The sequence below is a fragment of the Camelus bactrianus genome, chromosome 36 (genome assembly GCF_048773025.1).
Source record: "Camelus bactrianus isolate YW-2024 breed Bactrian camel chromosome 36, ASM4877302v1, whole genome shotgun sequence".
Taxonomy (NCBI): domain Eukaryota; kingdom Metazoa; phylum Chordata; class Mammalia; order Artiodactyla; family Camelidae; genus Camelus; species Camelus bactrianus.
The window spans coordinates 14274750-14292265 of record NC_133574.1 but is presented as its reverse complement, the minus strand read 5'-3'; the positions used below and the strand labels follow the sequence as shown (position 1 = coordinate 14292265).

Below are 17516 nucleotides of genomic sequence, written 5' to 3'. Positions count from 1 at the left end.
AACAATTAGTCAATATTATCAATTTATTCTGAACCTTTGAGAATTAAGACATAAAATGAGAACAATTTCCCTTTGGTGCGACATTTATCCATAATGAGAAGAAACTCATTCATTCATTTACTAGACCCCAGGAGGGTGGAGACATGTGGGTTGACTCTGAGCAGCTACTGAGCTGATGGAAATGATGCTACAGTTCCCACGTGTCTCACTGTGCTCCCCCTAGACATTTGGTTTTCATGGCTCTCTCTGAAGTTAGAGAAAGTCATAATTGATCATCACCGCATTTAGATTGTGATTGTGATTCCTCCAACCTAGAAATAATGTGGCTTCCCAGGCTCAGGCCAAAGACCTCTCTCTCTCCCCAATACACAGGGGTAGGTTAGTGGGGGAGTGGGACACCATTACTCCATGCATAGAACAATCATTTTAGAAATGTCTTAACTTATAGCTTAAACCATGAAATAATAAAGTGTAACATAAACATTAAAGCCAATGGTTTCAACAGCTAGCTAGGCAACACTGACTAGTGCAAAACCTCGGTCTGATACAGAAAATTGATAACACAACACCCACCCTGAAAGAATTTATGATCTGGTAGGAGAAAGAGAAAAAGCAGGTATTCAACAAGTAAGTAAGCATATAAGTAAATACATAAATACTGAAAAAATGAATTTTCTACTAGAAATAGAAACAAAGAAGAGCTGGCATATCCAACTTAAAGCATAAGAAGGCACTGAAGGCTTGGGGATATGAGCATGAAATAAAGTTGAATTGGATGTTCTTTTGTCCCTTTTGTAGTTTTCCCAAATGTAAATGGATTCCTTCCATAAGGCAGTGGTGTTATAGAACTAACGCTACTCTTAATACCCTAATTATCGAATGTAGAAAAATGCAGATGGCAGGCTATTCAGGATTTTCTTCCTTTGTCTTTCACCATGAGAACCAGCTCACTGCTCATTAAAACGTCCTGCAGAGGGCAAACAAGCGAGGGGAGGGAGCTGAAATTCCTTTTGGAATTTTTTGGGAAGCATTGGTGAAAGTTTTGGTGGAATTGTAGAAACAGTCTTTTTATACTGTCTTCTTCTTTCAAAGAAACCTTGTTTCCCATCAGTAAGATTTATATGGAGACTAGAAAATTGCATGTGTGCTTTGACTTTCTGGGTAAAGGAGTCTTCAAAGAAGGACTTCGAGAAAATAGTTTTCTCCCATTTCATATCAAATATTAATTTATATTTTTCCTCTTGAAATTGATTTTATAACCTAAAACAAACCAAGATAAAATATTTCTCAACTAACAGAACACATCAGTATTCACAGAAGTAGCAGAATCTGTTTTTATGTTAAAATTGATGGACCTTAAATTTACTAAAGAAATAAACAAGTGAGAGCAAAAAAAAACTAAAAGTAAAATTAAAAAAACAACAACAGCAAAGAATGACTTTAGAATAGTGATTCTTATCAAGAAAGGAGCATTAATTAAAATGATGAAATCTGTGGTGAAAATTTCTGAAGCCCCAGATGCTAATCAGCCTCCTCATCCACTGCACCCCCACGGTCATTGCCTGTAACACGGAGAACAACTGTAGACAGAAGCAGGCTGCACGTGTAAGCAGTATGGGGGCTTCCAGAACTTTAAACCCAATAAGATGGAACTGCTTCAATAAAAGAGGACAAGCGAGAGGAGGAACAACTCTATGGACATTAGTGAAGACTATGTTTTAGCTGTTTAAACAAATAGTCCACAAAAATGAATTCTTCTGTGAGATAAAGACTTCTGTTTTTATTACTTTTAAGTCTTTTTGATGGTTGTGACGTCCCTGGGGTTCCAAGATACATATGAAAAGTGTCTTTTTATACACTAGATTGGAAAACAGAACAACTAATAATGATGATAATAACAGGTATTAAATCTGTGTAGTACATGCAGCATGCGAGGACGTGCTTCACAACAATAACACGAGAGCTAACAGGCATTGAGCATTGTGATGTACAGTCACTAATGAGCAGTTATACATGTTTTAATTCATTTATTCCTCATGAAAATATGGTGCAGATTCTTTTGGTACACTTGTTGGATCAATGAGGAATTTTGGGTGGATGGTGTCACATTTTAATCTAAATTTCTTGTGTAAGTCAAATACAATTTCCTCCTACCAGGATTTTGATTGTCTAATGTCAATTTATATGCACAGTATTTTTTATCTCCCATTTAAAAATATAGTGGTAAAATGCTCATAACATAAAATTCACTATCTTAACCATTTTAGGTGTACAGATCAGTAATGTTAAGAACAAGTACATTGTTGTAGAATCTTCAGAACTCTTTTCAAATCTTGCAAAATTGAAATCCCATACCCAGTAAATAATGCACAGACCCACCATTTTCCTTTCTGTCTCTATGACTCTGTCTACTCCAGATACCTCATACAAGTAAATTCACATAGCATTTGTCTTCTTGTGACTTCCTTATTTCATGTGTCACAGAATTTTTGAAAACATATGAAACTATGACAATGCAAACATATTATTTTCATTTTATAAGAAACACATCTTCATTTTATAAGAAGGTTTTTAAAATTATTACTATCTCCCAAAAAGTGTCATGACAAGTGATGACTTCTGTGCTTTTTTTTAACTCAAATAATGATTTTAACTTACTGGTTTTTTTCTAATCATTTACTTAGAGCAAGAAAGGTTTTAAATCAACACATGCTACCAATAACAAAATATATATCAATAGTATACACTTAAATTAAAATTTATTATCAATAAGATATTTGATACACTTTGCATTCAGTTTCTCAAATGAAAACTTTGAGACACACTTTACTATGCTTTATGAAGTAGATATTATTTTCACAAAGAAGTGTATTCCTAAATATTTCTAAGTATTAATTGTATTTATTTCCTTTCTTTTTTAATAAGTGGGATAATTTTCATCAATTACAGACCCCACAAACCCAGCTGAAATAAATATTATATATTCCCAAGACAAGCAGTCATCACCATTTTGCATTTACAATTTTATTCTTAAACTAAAATTTGAAAGCACCAAAGTCAAATAAGAACCTCATGTTTTTGTAATCTATTGATTAATTTTATTATTAAAAAATATTTTTCTTCCTTTACAAATAAAATTAAGTAGACTGTGGCTCTTCCTTTGTAAAAAACAAAACAAAACAAAACAAAAAAACTAAGAATGTTACAGTTCAGATTTCAAACTTCAGGTTTTTCAACAAAGCTCAAATTTTCTTTTCACCATTTTTCTTTCATGACCTCTGATGGTGGAAATGTAAATTGACATTACAAATATCAACAGAAATAATGCTACAAAATCCATTTACCTTGTTACTGAAGATCATTTCCCTTCTTTTCATATTTATTTACCTTGAGAATTTAATGGTATCAATTATTCAACAATATAGAAAGAGTGTTGGACAATTTCATACTACTTCGAAGCATAAGAAATCCCTCTTATTAACAGTGTATAAATCTTAAAGTGTATGTGTGCATGTTATGTACAGTAAAATGAATATTTTATTGATATAACAACTTACTCCTGTGACTACTAGCTTTCAAATGGAAATTGAATAAAGCTTGGCTAAATTAAAACAATTATTTTAATTTACAAAACCATCATTTTTCCTAAATCCTGTACATATGAATAAAGCAGCAAAATTGTATATTAAGATCTGAATTATTTGAATTCATTACTTAAACTTTGTTAATAAGACTTCTGTCTTGACATGAATTCCTCCCAAAAAGGCCTCCTCACAGGGAATTTATCTGGGAATGTGACCCCAAAGAGTAGGAATAATGAACAAGGCAGTGAAAACAGGGAAGAATTAAACGCTGAAGTAAGGATATGTTATCACAATGACCATGGGCGACCTGTGCTGGAGTCCACAGGCTTTCTTGGAGGCCTCATCAAAGCCAGGAAATGAACAGAAGGCTTTTCCCACAGGCTTCCACCTGCCATGAATTTAGTGGCCCTTGGACTTTGACTATCACATAAACACTTGTAGGCTGCAGATTCTGCATCCTGCACTTCTTGTCAGAAATCTTCCAGGAAAGGAAAGGAGAGGCTCACACCTTAGCCAGAGTAAGGGACTCCCCAATTGCACCTGCAGGAAGCTGGTCAAAGTGTCCAAGAACTGGTAGTAGGACAAGTGCCCGCAGTAGGACATGGGGCCAGGAAGGTGCTAAGTGATGCTCAGAGTGGGTGCTGGTGCACTACAGCCTTAGCACTCCTCAGACCCCTTTTCTCTCCCTTAACTCTAATCTGCCCCTGAGTCTCCTTCCAGGTGCTGGCCAGCTGCAATCCCTATAAGAGGGTTTGTGGAACATCCCGGTGGCCACAGCTGTTCCCAAAGCCTTGCTGAGAGTCAGCATCTCTCCTCCCCACCACTATTTCTAAATTTCTCTTATCTTTGGCCAGTGTCTCAGCTGATCTAAGGTTGCCTGCCTGGTAGAGTGAGCCAGACCTTCTTCATCTAGGTTTGATTTGCTTTACCTCCATGAGGACATAGTTGCTGTAAATGCCAAGATACCGTTATCACCTGGCACAAAACACCAGGGGATGCATCAGTGAAGTTTGTGGCTATTCCTTCCTGTGCCCACTATACAGCAGTGATCCAGGTTCTTCACATTAATAAGGGCAAGTTAATCTTGAAAATATATTAACATATTAATTCTCTTTCGTTTGATGATCCAGGAATGAGAAGGCCAATCACTGGAATCAGGAGCCCAAAGTGGCTAGATGATAGATCCTGTGGAATGCTTATGTTGTCCTCTGGTGGAAGTGTTTTCATTCTTGGGAACCAAGATCTCCAATCCAGCAGAGCCTAAAGCTTCAGACACAGGAAGCATAAACTTTGAAAATTAGTCACCAGGAGTAATGGTAAATGGGGCCATTTGTATTCCCACCTCTTAGTTCCTGACAGGACAGCACCACATGTCAGCCATCAATACAGCACACATAGCACACACTTTCCCCAACCTGAAACTTGAGCTGAGCCATCAACTGCTTATCCAGCCACTATATCAGATCAACTCCTTCTAGGTGATGAGACAGATGGTAATCCCAGTGGAATCTGTGCTCATGCACCCCTAGTTTCACAACTTTTGTCATAAATTAATCCCTCAAACACAGTGTTGTAGAGGATGTTGTGCCAATAAATAAGGCATTTTGTAAGCCCCAAATTCATGGTGCTGGTGGAGGCTTTGCTGGCAAAGAACTAAAATACATTACCATTGTAGGTTTAAATTCTAGCAAGGATGAACTGTTGCCATCTCTAGAGTGGAAGGGATCCAATAAAGTTAATCTGACGGCAAATGGCTGGCTAGTCTCCTTGAGGGATAATATATCACAGACTCAGGACCAGGCTCTACTGTTGACAAGCTGAGCACTCAGAAAGGAGCAGGGTCTAGATTTGTATTAGGGAGAGGGAGCCTAGTCTGCTGTGCCCACGGCTCTTCCCAGCCATGGTGTCATATCTGTTCATGCGTCAATCGTCCAAACAAGGGACTTCTAAAGGTTAAGGATGCAGTATAGTTCACATTCACAGAGCAAACTAAGCTGTCCAGTTGATTGCTGAGAGTCTTCTATTCAGAGAGTGCTCTTTGGTGGGCACTAACATGAGACAATGTTCTGCATGCTATATATCTGCCCCCAGATTTCCTTGTCTCTGTTTTCTTTTTCTTTTTTTTTTCTTGCTTTACCAAAGCCCCTGACAAAAAGTCATTTGCTACTTCCCAGTAGTCTATGCATATCCATAGCTCAGGCCACTTCTGCCTCCATATAATGTAATGTATGAAATGTTCTGTTTGGAGCTCTTCCCAATGGGAGGATCTCCCTTTAGGGATGCGTTCCTTTAGGGCGAGCTCTGAGTGCAGATGTAGTGTGACAACTGTTCACTTATGGCTGCCATCAGTATGCCACCCTAACCCACATGTGAACCAGGCCAACATTTTTTTTCCTCTTTAATCAGCACAGCTATTTCTAGCTACCATCAGATCTGCTGGTTCACATGGCCTGAGATTCCAGGAAACTTGCACAACTGCCTGGGCCTCCTGAAGACCTTTTTATTTATCTGGGCATCATTTAAGTCCAATAAGTGTTTGGTACAGTTTTCTCATACGGCCCTTTGTAGAAGTGTAGGTAGAATGTTTATAATTATTCTTGTCATTAAAGAGTCCTTTCTCACGGGCACTCACCCTCCATTTTAGCCAATGGTATCTGGGTCTGCTCAAGTTAAATAAACCCAGAAATTGGGTGCAGGCCCTGGGTTTTGCATTGTGACAGCTGATGTTAGGAATCTGCTCTCCATGTATTTACTGGGGAAAAATCTGTGTATATATAGACCTTCACAGTTCAACCCCTGTTGTTCAAGGGTTCAGAGTATTGACAAAAGACCACTGGGAGGATGAGAGAAAGGAAGTTGGATAAGCAAGGAAGTGAAAACAAGCTTTGAATTCTGGTTCAGCCACCATGACTTTGAGCAAGTTACTTAATTTCTGTGCTTCACTTTATCTGTCTGTATTATGGGGGGATAACAGAGACATTGTGCAGCTTTTCACATGGGTTTTTCTCACTGAAAGTGGCCGGTTTCTCTTCATCAACCTTTGCTGCCTCATCCTTTAGGTGCTTTAGGTCAAATTTAGCCTTTATTTCCTCTAGGAAGCTTTCTCCATCCTCCCAGGGGTTGAGGTGGCCTCCAATGTCTTTCAGCCACATGTACCTCTCCTATGGTAGCTGTTGCCATATAGAATTGCAATTGTCAGATCACTTATCTATCTGCTCCACTAAGACCAAACACTCTACTGGGGCAGGGATTATGACTGTCCTAGCCCATTTAGCACATATTGGAAAAAGTATATAAATTTCATTGATCTCTCTTGTAGATTGTAAGGGTTAAATGAAGTAATGTGTGTACAGCTCCTCGCAACTTAAGTGCTCAGTAAATAGTAGCTTTAAAAAAGCTCCATTATTATTCACATCTTTATCATAGGGCACAGTTCCTGGCATGTACACATTTGTATCTCAATAAACACTTGCTGAATGAAAAGTTCAGGACAGACATGATAAGGTCCTTAACTACGTCTGCCAACACTGATTTCAACTGCTGTCAATTTTCCTTTCAGTATCCTAAATGCTGTCCTCTGAAACTCCAGTGTGTATTAAGTTCTTATTTTTTTAGAGGAAGCAATGGCAAAAATAAAATAAAAATCCAAGAAAATAATTGTAAGATGCCACTGTAGAATGGAGGAAAAGGAGAGGTAGCGGGAAACCACAGAGGTGCTGTGAGGTAGTAGGGCTTGGGGTGTCTCTCTGTATTTTCTTTCTTCCTTTCTTCTTTCCTCCCTTCCTTCATTTGTTTCTTTCTTTTTTTTTTTTTTAACTTTCACTTAATTTTATTTTGTTTCGGAGTTCTACTGAGTTGTCTTCAGACACCTTCCTTTCATATCTTAAAAATTGTATCATAAGGATGTTAGGAGAGAATTCAACAGCCTAGGGGGTCTCAATAAAATAAAGCACATAGTTCATATGATACGGAGTACTTTCTGAATTTAGAAGTTATCCCTCCGGGTGAATGGAGGAAAACTTACACTTGAGGGTCCCTTTGAATAAATGGAGTTCAAAACTTCTCAGTCCCTCCGTCTTTGTTCCTCTTTTCCTGGGTTCGGAGGCCACCTCTACCGCAGGGCGCACCTGCCACTCTCACCGCCGGCCAATCGGCGGCTCCAGCCCGCAGGCGGCTCGGCGGAAGGAAGAAGGGAGGGGCTCGCAGCAGCCAGTGGGCGGGGCGGGGCGGGGGTGCTGTGGGCGGGGCCAACGGGCGCGGGCGGCTGTGCGCGCTGCCGCCGCTACCGCGGCACCGGAGTGCGGCACGTGTCCGTGTTTACGTCCTAGTGGAGCCTAAGTCAGCAGCCGACTGGCGACATTGTGACAATATTGAGGCACAAAGTTTAGGAGACGCGACCCTCCGTCAAGCCAGCTCCTGGCTGCCGGGAAGAGGAGGAGGAGGGGCGGGGAGATCGGCCTTGGTACTAGCGGTAGAGACACACACACGTTTCCCGACCACCTGCCTGGCCCCACGGAACTGCGCCTCACCTCCGGAGCCCCGCAGGTGCAGCACCGCGGCCTCGCCCCAAGGGGTGGCTAGGGCTGGCGCCAGGCGCTGCGGCAGCTCGGGGCTTGTAAACAGATACCCCCTCACGTGACCGAGTGAACTACATGCTCCTGGGGGCGTGTTCTCTTTCCCGCAAGCTGCGCCACAAAGGAGCGGGGCAGTCGGAGGGCAGAGAGGCGGGCGAGCAAGCAGGGAGAGCACCCCCAGCGTTTTAGGATGGCTGAAGGTGCCTGGCAAGGGTAAGCGGTGGGGGGCGGGGGATGCTGTTGGGCACGGCACGGCCAGTGGCTGAGTCCGTTGGCGGGCAGGGCTGGTGACCCTTTCCCCGGGGCCTGGCCCTGGAGCCACCATGTTTTTGGCGCTCAAGGAGAGACTCCAGTTGGACTGGGTGGCCTGGCGGCTGCATGTGTTCTACAAGCGGAAGAAGCACAAGTTCATCTTCATCATCTCCTGGAATGAGATTGAGGGCAAGTTTGTCATAACCTGCTACAACCGGATGGCCCAGAGGCAGAGGAGCGGCACCAGCGGTCAGGTGGGTGCGGGATGGGGCGCCAAGCCTGGCACACCCATGTCCAACAGGACCTGCAGGCTGTGCAGCACAGCAGGCAGGGGTTGGCCTGAGGCCGCTGCCTCAGTGAATCAGGGCAGAAGCCCTGGGCCCCAGAAGCTCCCGTCCTGGACGGAGGGTGGCTCTCCATGGAGCATGTGCAGACTTCGAGGGGACCTGCTGCCCTGAAGTTTGTCTGGAAAAGAGGTGGGAAGCCCTCTCTGGATCCCAGTGTGGGCCAAGTCCAGCCCGATCCTGAGCACATCTGCAGGTAGAAATGTGCCTCTGTGGCAGCCCCCTTGGCGCTTATGGAGGCCCAGGTGTCCTCAGTGCGGATAGTGAGAGCCTGCAGAATGGTCACCTAGATTGAGGTGCTAGAAATTGTGAGGGAGGATGAGGCGGATCCGGCATACCTGGGACTCTCGGTCATGGAGCAGCGGACGCCCGCTTTGGAGCTGGAGTCCCCGCCAAGGCTTGAAGCTGGGCCGGGCACTTCTTCCAGGATCTGCGCTCAGTGCACCAGCAGCCAAGCCCCGTGAACTCGCAGCTGGAGCCGTGCTTGCTGATATTCCCCGAGGAGATCTTGGGCATGTGGACAGTGCTGTTTGGGGGCGTCCCGGAGGTGACTGAGCAGGCGATCGCCACTGTTACTGTTACTGGGAAAAGGGAAATAAGTATTATCTCGTTTCTTAGTCATCCCTCAAAGAAAGAATTTTTAACGAGAGAAAGAAAGTGTGATATAAGTCAGATTTTTATTAGTAAAATAAAAAGGTAGTAAAAAATAGTACTTTCCCAAGAATTGGGAGCTGGCCAATCCAAGAGAGGAAAAATGGCGCTGCTCCTTTGTTTTCTGTCTTATATTCTGGCTTAGGGGCGCGCGCGCGCGCGCGCGCGCGCGCGTGTGTGTGTGTGTGTGTGTGTGGTGTGTGTGTGTGTGTGTGTGTGTATGGTGTGTGTGGGTATGTGGGTATGTGGGTGTGGGTGTGTGATTGATTGATGGCTCAGGTTCTTTGAGTGAACAAGCTGATTGACAACTCAAGTTCCTTTTGCTCTGGTTGATTGACAGCTCAGGTTCCTTGTGCTCTGGCATGCCCATCCCCTTTTGGGCAGGTTTTTACCCATGAAGCACATAGAGAAACCAATGGGAGGGGGCTCAGACTGTAATGTTAATTACATTACAATGAGCATTGATTCAAGTTACACCGTGTCCTTCTCTTATATGCAGCTGCAGCATTTTGATTTTAAGTGGCTTCTTTTGCTGGCCGTCATTTAGAGAAAGCAAAAATTTCTGGAGTCCCTTATCCTGAATGCATACATACTGTTATTTCCTGGATTGTTCCTTCCCCCTTCCTCTCCCATTGCCCAGTGCTCATTTCTATCTAACTACCTAACATCATCGACTTCAGGTCTGCTTGGGCCACGACCTGGACACCTGTGGCTGGAAGATCCTCTCCCAAGAATTCTTCATGGAAACCCACGACCGGGAGTATTATGAACCCTTAGCGAGCTGCAGCAGAAGGACCAGGAAGCGCATCCAGGAGGTAAGGACCTAGTCTGGGCTCCAGTCATAGCTTTTGGTTACTCACTGCCGAAGGCTGGAGCCTAGGTCTAGGCTGTGCGCTTCTGGGACACTTGTTTTTCTAGACAAGGGAAAAGGAAAACCTGCTTATGTATTTTCAATTCTTGTCCACTAGATGGTGGATCACAGTCCCTTATCCTAACAACAGAGTTCTTTCTCACAGGTTTGCGTTTCTCTCACAAAGCCCACACTGGGCTTTACACATGGAAAGTGCAAATTGGAAATCATCCAATAAGTTACTTTTTTCCCCCAGACTTCCCCTTGTAAAGCAGAAAGCTGAAAGGACATTAGAGGAGAAGGTTATGGAGAGATGAGAAGTGAGGAAATACAAGGTTTAGGGAAGCTAACCTGCACTTCCCAGGAAGCCATGGGTGGGCCCACCACACCTGTCACTCCTGCTTCGGCTCTGGTGACCTTGTTGTCACTGCACTACTCCCAGGAGCACAGAGGAGGCCACAGAGCCTCCACCAGGGAAGCGGAGACTGCTCCTACCAGCCAGGTTGTCCTGGGAAACCACGGCCACTCCAACCTGTGCTCAGAGAGGTGAAAAGACACTAACCACTGTCCCCGGTGTCCGTGAATCACATGACCATAGTGGGTCATGTGACAGCCTGGGGGCTGAAGTCCACCCCTTAGACGTTCTGGGAAAGCACGAAATTCAGAGGCAAATGTAGGTGAGGCCTGGATGCTCACTTCATGCTCGGGACAGCAGGGCCAAGACTCCTCAGACCCGCTCCTCAGGGTTTTAAATTGGGGTCATTCCCCTCTGCTGCCCCTGCTCTGCTGCGGGTGTGCCTTTTTCCTCCCACCAACTTGAGAAACTGCACTTCCTGGGGCAGGGGACAGTTTGCTTGAGTTCTGCCTTTGGCCCAGAATTTGGGGCCAAGACCTTAACTGCCCCCACCCAGAACAACAGAAATGCAAATGATGGAGGAGTTATTGTGCAGATCGGGCCAGGTATAGTCCACGTCTTCCCACCTCCCACCTCTGAGAAAGGGAGCTAAGGTTGGAGCTGCCTCAGGGAACTACAGTCAGGTTGGTAACTCAATCCCAAATGGGTGTTCAAGATTAAAAAAAAAGTTCTTTATATTCTAGTTGCAGTTTTCTGTAAGTTTCAGATTGTTTTAAACTAAATAAAATTAATTTGTGGTTGTAAAAGGGAAAATAATCATCATTCTTACACATGGGTCTTAAAAAAGAGCTTAAAATGTCACTAATATGATGTGTTTTGCAATGATAATGTAAGAAATTAAAATCCAGTCATCTAGAGATCACAAATTCATTTATTAAAAATGATCGTGGAATTACATAGCTAGAAGTTTTAAACTTTAAGAAACCAAAAAGAAAACTCTACATGTTACCAATATTTGCATACCAAATTTGTTTTAAATTGCTATTTAAAACAAAATCTATGGTAGAAATGTCTGTGGTTTATAACACTGGCATTTCATCTCTGGGGTAGACGGGCTTCTTAAGAAAAACATCTTTAAGGGCGTTATGGACTGAATGTTCACATGTTGAAATTCTATTCTGCCCCTCCACCCCCCTTCTTTTTCCTCCTTATGAGATGCTCAGAGGTACTAAGAGGTGAGGCCTTTCGAAGGTGATTAGGATTAGATGAGGTCGTGAAGGTGGAGCCCTCCTGAATGGGATTAGTGTCCTTATAAGTGTCATCAGTCTGCACCGCTTTCCTTTCGCCCCTCTCTCTGGAGTGAGGCCAGACCCAGGCACTTGAGCGAGCAAGACTGCAAGCTGAGATTCTGGAGCTGCTGCCACCACCGCCAGCATGAGAGCGAGGGAGCACCCGAGGGACCCAGCCCCTGTGAGCTGACCCAGCCGAGACCTGCGCCCTACCTGGGGCCAGCGGAAGCCACGGCCCCCGTCTCCCCAGTCCCCTCCCCGCCGGCAGCGGCAACTGCACACACCGGAGCACAAGCCGGCGGCCGGGGGGCTGGGAGGCGGCTACCTTGGGCGGGGCTCGTCAGCGGCTCCGCGGTGAGAGGGCGCTGAGACGCGGCTGGAGCTTCTGTCTCATCCTGGGGCGTGGGACAAGGGACCTCCAAGGTGGAGGGAGGGGGTCCCAGCCTCAGCGACACCTGTGGGAGCCGGAAGCTGGGATGGCGCCGAGCGGAGCTGGCTGGATCCCCCACCTCAGTGCCATCTCCGCCACCCTTCTGCGTCTATAGCATCTCGACCCAGAGTATATGAGCCGGGACCCCAAGTTCGGCCACCAACCCCCAGCCAGGGGTGTGGGCGGAGACCCCAATATGAAGTAGTTGCCTGGGCAGCGGGATCAGCAGGACCGGCGCCGCCATCCTTTCCTTCTCTCCCCCTCCCCTCTGCTCCCTTGGGGGTCTTCTCCCTCAACCAGACACTGGACTCTGGCTCCTCGGCAGGACTCCGGGAGGAGGTCTTAGGGCCCCAACCCCCACCCCAGCCCCGAGGGCGGCGGGCTTGGGGGGACCTGGAGGGCTGACTGCAGCCTTCGCCCAGAGGGAACTTTATTAAAATCAAAATACAGAGCATCCCAAACCTGACTGTCCAGGGACAAGTGGACCAGGACCGGCAGAATACCCAGCCTGAAGAGGGCCAGAAAGAGAAGAGGAGGGAAGTGGGGCCGCTGCCTCCTCTGTTCTGTCGGTGCTGAAAAGACCTGGGTGGCTGCCCTGCTTAGCGGTATCAGCCCCGCTTCTTCCTCAGTAAGGCGTGGGCCCTGCCGCAGCTGCCGCCCCCATTCCGAGGAGGAAGGGAACCAGCCCACTTACAGCGCTCTGGCTCTTCTGCAAAGTGTGAGTGGCTTTGGGAAAGGGAGTTGAGGGGTGGGGAGGGCGAGGGTGCCCGTGCATCCTGCGGTGTTTTGCCGATGTTTTCCTGGAGTGTTGGGAGCATATAGATGAGCGGGGTACCTGAGTCCTTACTGCTGGCAGAAGGCATCCGTCAGTCCTGTGTTTTGTAACCTTTTATTTAGTTCTCTGTGTGTGTGATACGCAAGCCTGCAGGTTTATTTTTGTGGAGTTCTGTCTTTCTGCAGAGTGGACACTTGCATGCTTCTGGCCATTAATTGGCAAAAGGAAACTGAGGAAGCCAGACATATGTGCGCACAGAGGACATCTCTGTGTATGTAGCTTTTCCTGGTACATCGGGTGGGAAACAGCGCTGTAGGTTTTGTTTCTGGGCAACTCTTATTTGGGTTCCCAAATGGAAGCCTCTGACTCTGTGAGGCACTGAAAGTAAAATTTATTTTCTTTTCTGCAGTCTTCCTTGAGAGTTTTCATTTCAGTACAGGAGCTTTTTACCTTCTCATTTCCTGGGTGCAGTTCCTACGTATCAGCAGGACGTGGTAACAAAGATCAGTTACTCAGGAAACTTGGTGTTCTTAGAAATCATAACTGACTTGGGGGAGAGCATTTAGTACTTTAATCAGTTTATTAAAAATGTATTTCATTTTTCCTTAGCCAAATTTTTTTTCCTGAGTAGAATATGTCCTAATCGACAGCATTTTTTAATTGGTGGAATGACTTGTGACTTATTTCAGTTGTCTTCTCTATCAAATGAGGATGACTTTTTATCCCCTTTTGTTACTTTAAAGGAGAAGCCTATAGAATCTTTGATTTGTATTTTAAGTATCCTCTCAGAGTCCCAAATTAAGGAGGAGGAAGATAATGAATATTTTGTATATTTAAGCAGACTTTAAGGTTTAGGCATAGGTGGAGTTTTACATAACAACGCAGACTGTACCATACTGAGGATCACAGGCCCCCGGACAGCTGTGTGGGCTGAGTCCTGAAGCCACTGCTGAGAGAGGCTCTGTGGAGTGAATATAAGCCTGGGTCATCTGTGTTAACTTTTCCATTCAGGACCTTGATAAAACTTATTTAAAACTTTCTCAAACACTTTTTAGCCTGTACTTTTTTCTTCTGAAGTGACAAATTCTACAAGTTTATTAGCTCTCATTTTTATTAGCAATTCATTTATTTATCCAAAACCTGTCTATTTAAAGTTCCAGGACAGATCCTGAGCGTGTGTTTTGAGAAATGCTAGAATAAGCTGGAGTTCATCTTTTCCTGGTTTTATAGATTTTCACTGTTCCTCTTTACCATCATCTTTCCTGACTCTTTTTGTCTGTTTTACAATAACTTTGCCCTCCTCTGGAACTTCTGCAGCTGTTTTATCCTTATTTATATGCCTTGTTCTTGTTATGCCTTTGTTATGAACCTTAAATTCTGTCTATTTTAAATAGACACTGATATTAAATTATTGTGTAATGGATGTAATATTAGATGTGAGATCAAAGACACCTGTTGCTGTATCTGTTATTTTGTGACCATGAGGAAGTCATGTATCCCATGTTTCACAAAGACAGGAAGAGAAATCTAGTCCTGCATAGGCTGCTTTTGGGGGGGAGGAAGGGAGAACAAACCAACAAAATAGTTTGAGTGTAAATTCTACTCCATCAGAGTTGCTTGCTAAATTTAAGACTTTTATTGCTTTTACTATAGATTGGCTAAAATTCATGTCAGTGTTTTATTGTGTATTTATTTAGGAGCAAAGAAACAACAAAGTAATTGGGGATCCCTGCCTTTGAGATGCTTTTACTTATGAATGGCAGAGACAATGATACACAGATTGCACAAAATTGTAGGGAAAGGGAAATGGACCAGTTTTTAATGTGTGACCACTATATGCCAGAAAGTGATTGGTACATTATAGATGTAAGTGTGTTTGTACATTTTTCATTGGGGAAATGTTGATATTGGACTACACAGAACATATTGGAGTGTCTGAGCCAGTGGAAGAAAAGAGCAGGTGGAGATGAAGTGTTAAGACTTTTGGAACTGGAGGATGTGGGGAACAAAGGTAATTAGGAAGTTGGTTGATGGGAAATCACAGGGAAGTTGTTGAGTAGCTTAGGGTCTGTTTGTGCTTGTCTGGGTATGTGTTTACAGCTCAAAGAATCAGTTGAGAACAATATTCCTGAGATGGTAGTTTTAAACCATAGAGGAGAAATTGTATTTTAAACAAAGGCATTATACCTGGATTAGGATTTTGTTTTTCTAGGGAGCCAACATTTTTATACCATGGTCACTGAAGAGCGATACAGATGGAGGAGTGAAAAATGTGCTCCCAATATATTAGCATGGTGCTAGTGGTTTCTGATACAAAGTAATTCAGAAATGGGGCAGTGGACTTTGTTTTGGACATTAAATTTTCGAGTTGAAGTTGGATACCGATGAAATCTCAAGACAGTAAAATTATGAGCAATATGCTGAAAATGTAGAATTGGGAGTCATTATCAAAGTATTAAAGTTTCTCAAGAGTGCTGATGGAGAGCAAAGAGCTGACAAATGGGTATTTTTACTTGGGAGAGGAGATTCTGTTGAAGTTAGCAAAGGTACAGTAAGAACAGAGATGGATGAGACTCTCCTTAAAATAGATGTTTTTAAAGTGAGTAAAACTTGATATGGAAAAGGGAGGAACAGCCAGTCTCAGGACACATGCTTATTTTTGAAACTACTGGCAAGCTTTTTGTAGGGTATGTCTCTTGAGGTTAAGTTCAGAAGAATATGTAGGATTTCACTGTTAAGGAACTTATACATAAAGGACAGATCTGTTTTACCAAATTCATGTTTTTAAAATTTGCCTTTCATTATCATACTGAGTTTTGTCCCCAACATGATGAAGTGGGGCTAAAATAGCTGGCAAAGAAGGCTGCTTCTCCTGCTGGTAGGTGGTGTGTGTCTTTGTGTCCCACACAGTGGACGGGACAGCCCTTTGCTGGCACAGCATTGCTGAAAATGCCTTTAAAAAATCTTTTTATTAAAAAACTAATAAATAAAACCAACTTGACACTTAAAAAACCCTGACATTTTTGAAGCATAAGATGCTGGAAGACTGATTTTTTAAAAATTTAAAACAATTTAAAAATTTTCATTGTGAAGTGTGGAATTTACTGTTGATGCCAACAAGGATTGAGGATTGTGATTTAGGGACTTTATATAGCCACACTGTCTTGTGTTCCTTAGTTTGAATTCACCAATTCCTTTGTAGCTTATTTGGCCTCTTCTTAGGAGTGACTGTTCCAATGGGAAAACATCCAGGGTAGATCAATTTAGATGGGGAGTTAGATCTAAGGTGGTTCTGGAACAAATGCCATATGGGCAAATTCCTTCCTCATTCGCTATCTTCCACAACATTTTTATGCAAGTGAAATCATGGTTTGATGAACTTTAAAGGGCAGTCTTTTTGGGTTAACATAGTTTACTAGTAAAGGCAGTGGGAAGGGTGGGACTCTGGTAGTTGGAAATGGTAACGTCATGTGCTTTGCCTAGGCAACTTTGGGATTGATATGAGATGATTAAAAAGACTTAAGAGTGTGCATTTTTGTTTGTGTGTTTGACACCAGATGAGCTAGCAGCCCATGCCTAGGCTAGCAGCAGCCCAATGCTTGTACATTGGAGATGGTACTTGGAGAAGTCTTGTGCTGCCTCTGACATCTCGTTGTGTAGAGGATGGGTTGGCAAACTGTTTTTTTCGTTTTTGTTTTTTTTGTTTGTTTTTTGGTGAAGGACCAGTTAGTAAATATTTTAGATTTTGTGGACCACATGGTCCTGTCACAATGATTCATTTCTGCTCTTGTAGTGCAAATGCAGCCACAGACAATCTGTAGGTGAATGAAGGTGACTGTGTTCTAATAAAACCTTATGCATAAAAACTGGAGGTAGTATGGTTTTGGCTCATAGTTTATGGACCCCTGATTTAGACAACTGCCAAGTCCACCTGCATGCAGTCTGAGCATCCCTCTACTGCAAAGCTGAGATTGGCTATTTCAGGTGGTCTGTTTTCTAAGTAAGATGTGTTCCTTGGGGGCTGTCTTAAAATGATTCTGCACAGAGTCTACTGTTCAAGTTAATTTTGCCTCCATAGTAATGAAAACCATGGACTGAGGAACAGGGGCAATGCCATCTATGAAGGGATGCAGCCAAAATGTAGGGACACTTGCACTTCTTGTTCAAAGATACCATAATATAAAAGGTACCACATAGTGATATAATGGCTGTGCATCATGGCCAGAAGAGTCTTTGGAGTGTCTGAAGAAACTCCTGGGTATAATTTTGAAAGATTCTGAAAATAAGTTGTAAAGCACTTACTTTAGATGTGAAATTAGAAGTGCTTATGGTCTGTTTGAACCAGATGGAATTATTCATCAAACTGTAAGAACACTGAGGTTTGATACTTATGCGTCTTAGAGCCTTGACCT

The 17516-nt window shown here is 43.5% G+C and overlaps 1 protein-coding gene and 1 long non-coding RNA gene across 34 annotated transcripts in view; one reads left to right on the top strand and one right to left on the bottom strand.

Moving 5' to 3' along the window:
• Positions 1-1776: 1776 nt before the first annotated feature.
• On the bottom strand, positions 1777-10781 carry LOC141576202 (uncharacterized). Its single transcript, XR_012504471.1, has 3 exons — positions 10607-10781; positions 9093-9335; positions 1777-4850 (listed from the first exon to the last, which is right to left on the bottom strand). It is a non-coding gene; the product is annotated as an uncharacterized LOC141576202 (long non-coding RNA).
• LOC141576201 (uncharacterized) overlaps positions 4882-17516 on the top strand; it is a 95809-nt gene continuing 83174 nt past the window's right edge. For 23 of the 33 annotated variants that reach the window (XR_012504459.1, XR_012504453.1, XR_012504451.1 and 20 more), the window contains exons 1-2: positions 8378-8664; positions 10086-10220. Coding sequence is in view for 8 of the 33 variants with exons in the window: in XM_074358691.1 (XP_074214792.1) it covers positions 8482-8664; positions 10086-10220 (318 nt within the window). In the remaining 25 variants the exon portion in view is untranslated. The other 10 variants (XR_012504470.1, XR_012504469.1, XR_012504467.1 and 7 more) reach the window with 3 other exon arrangements.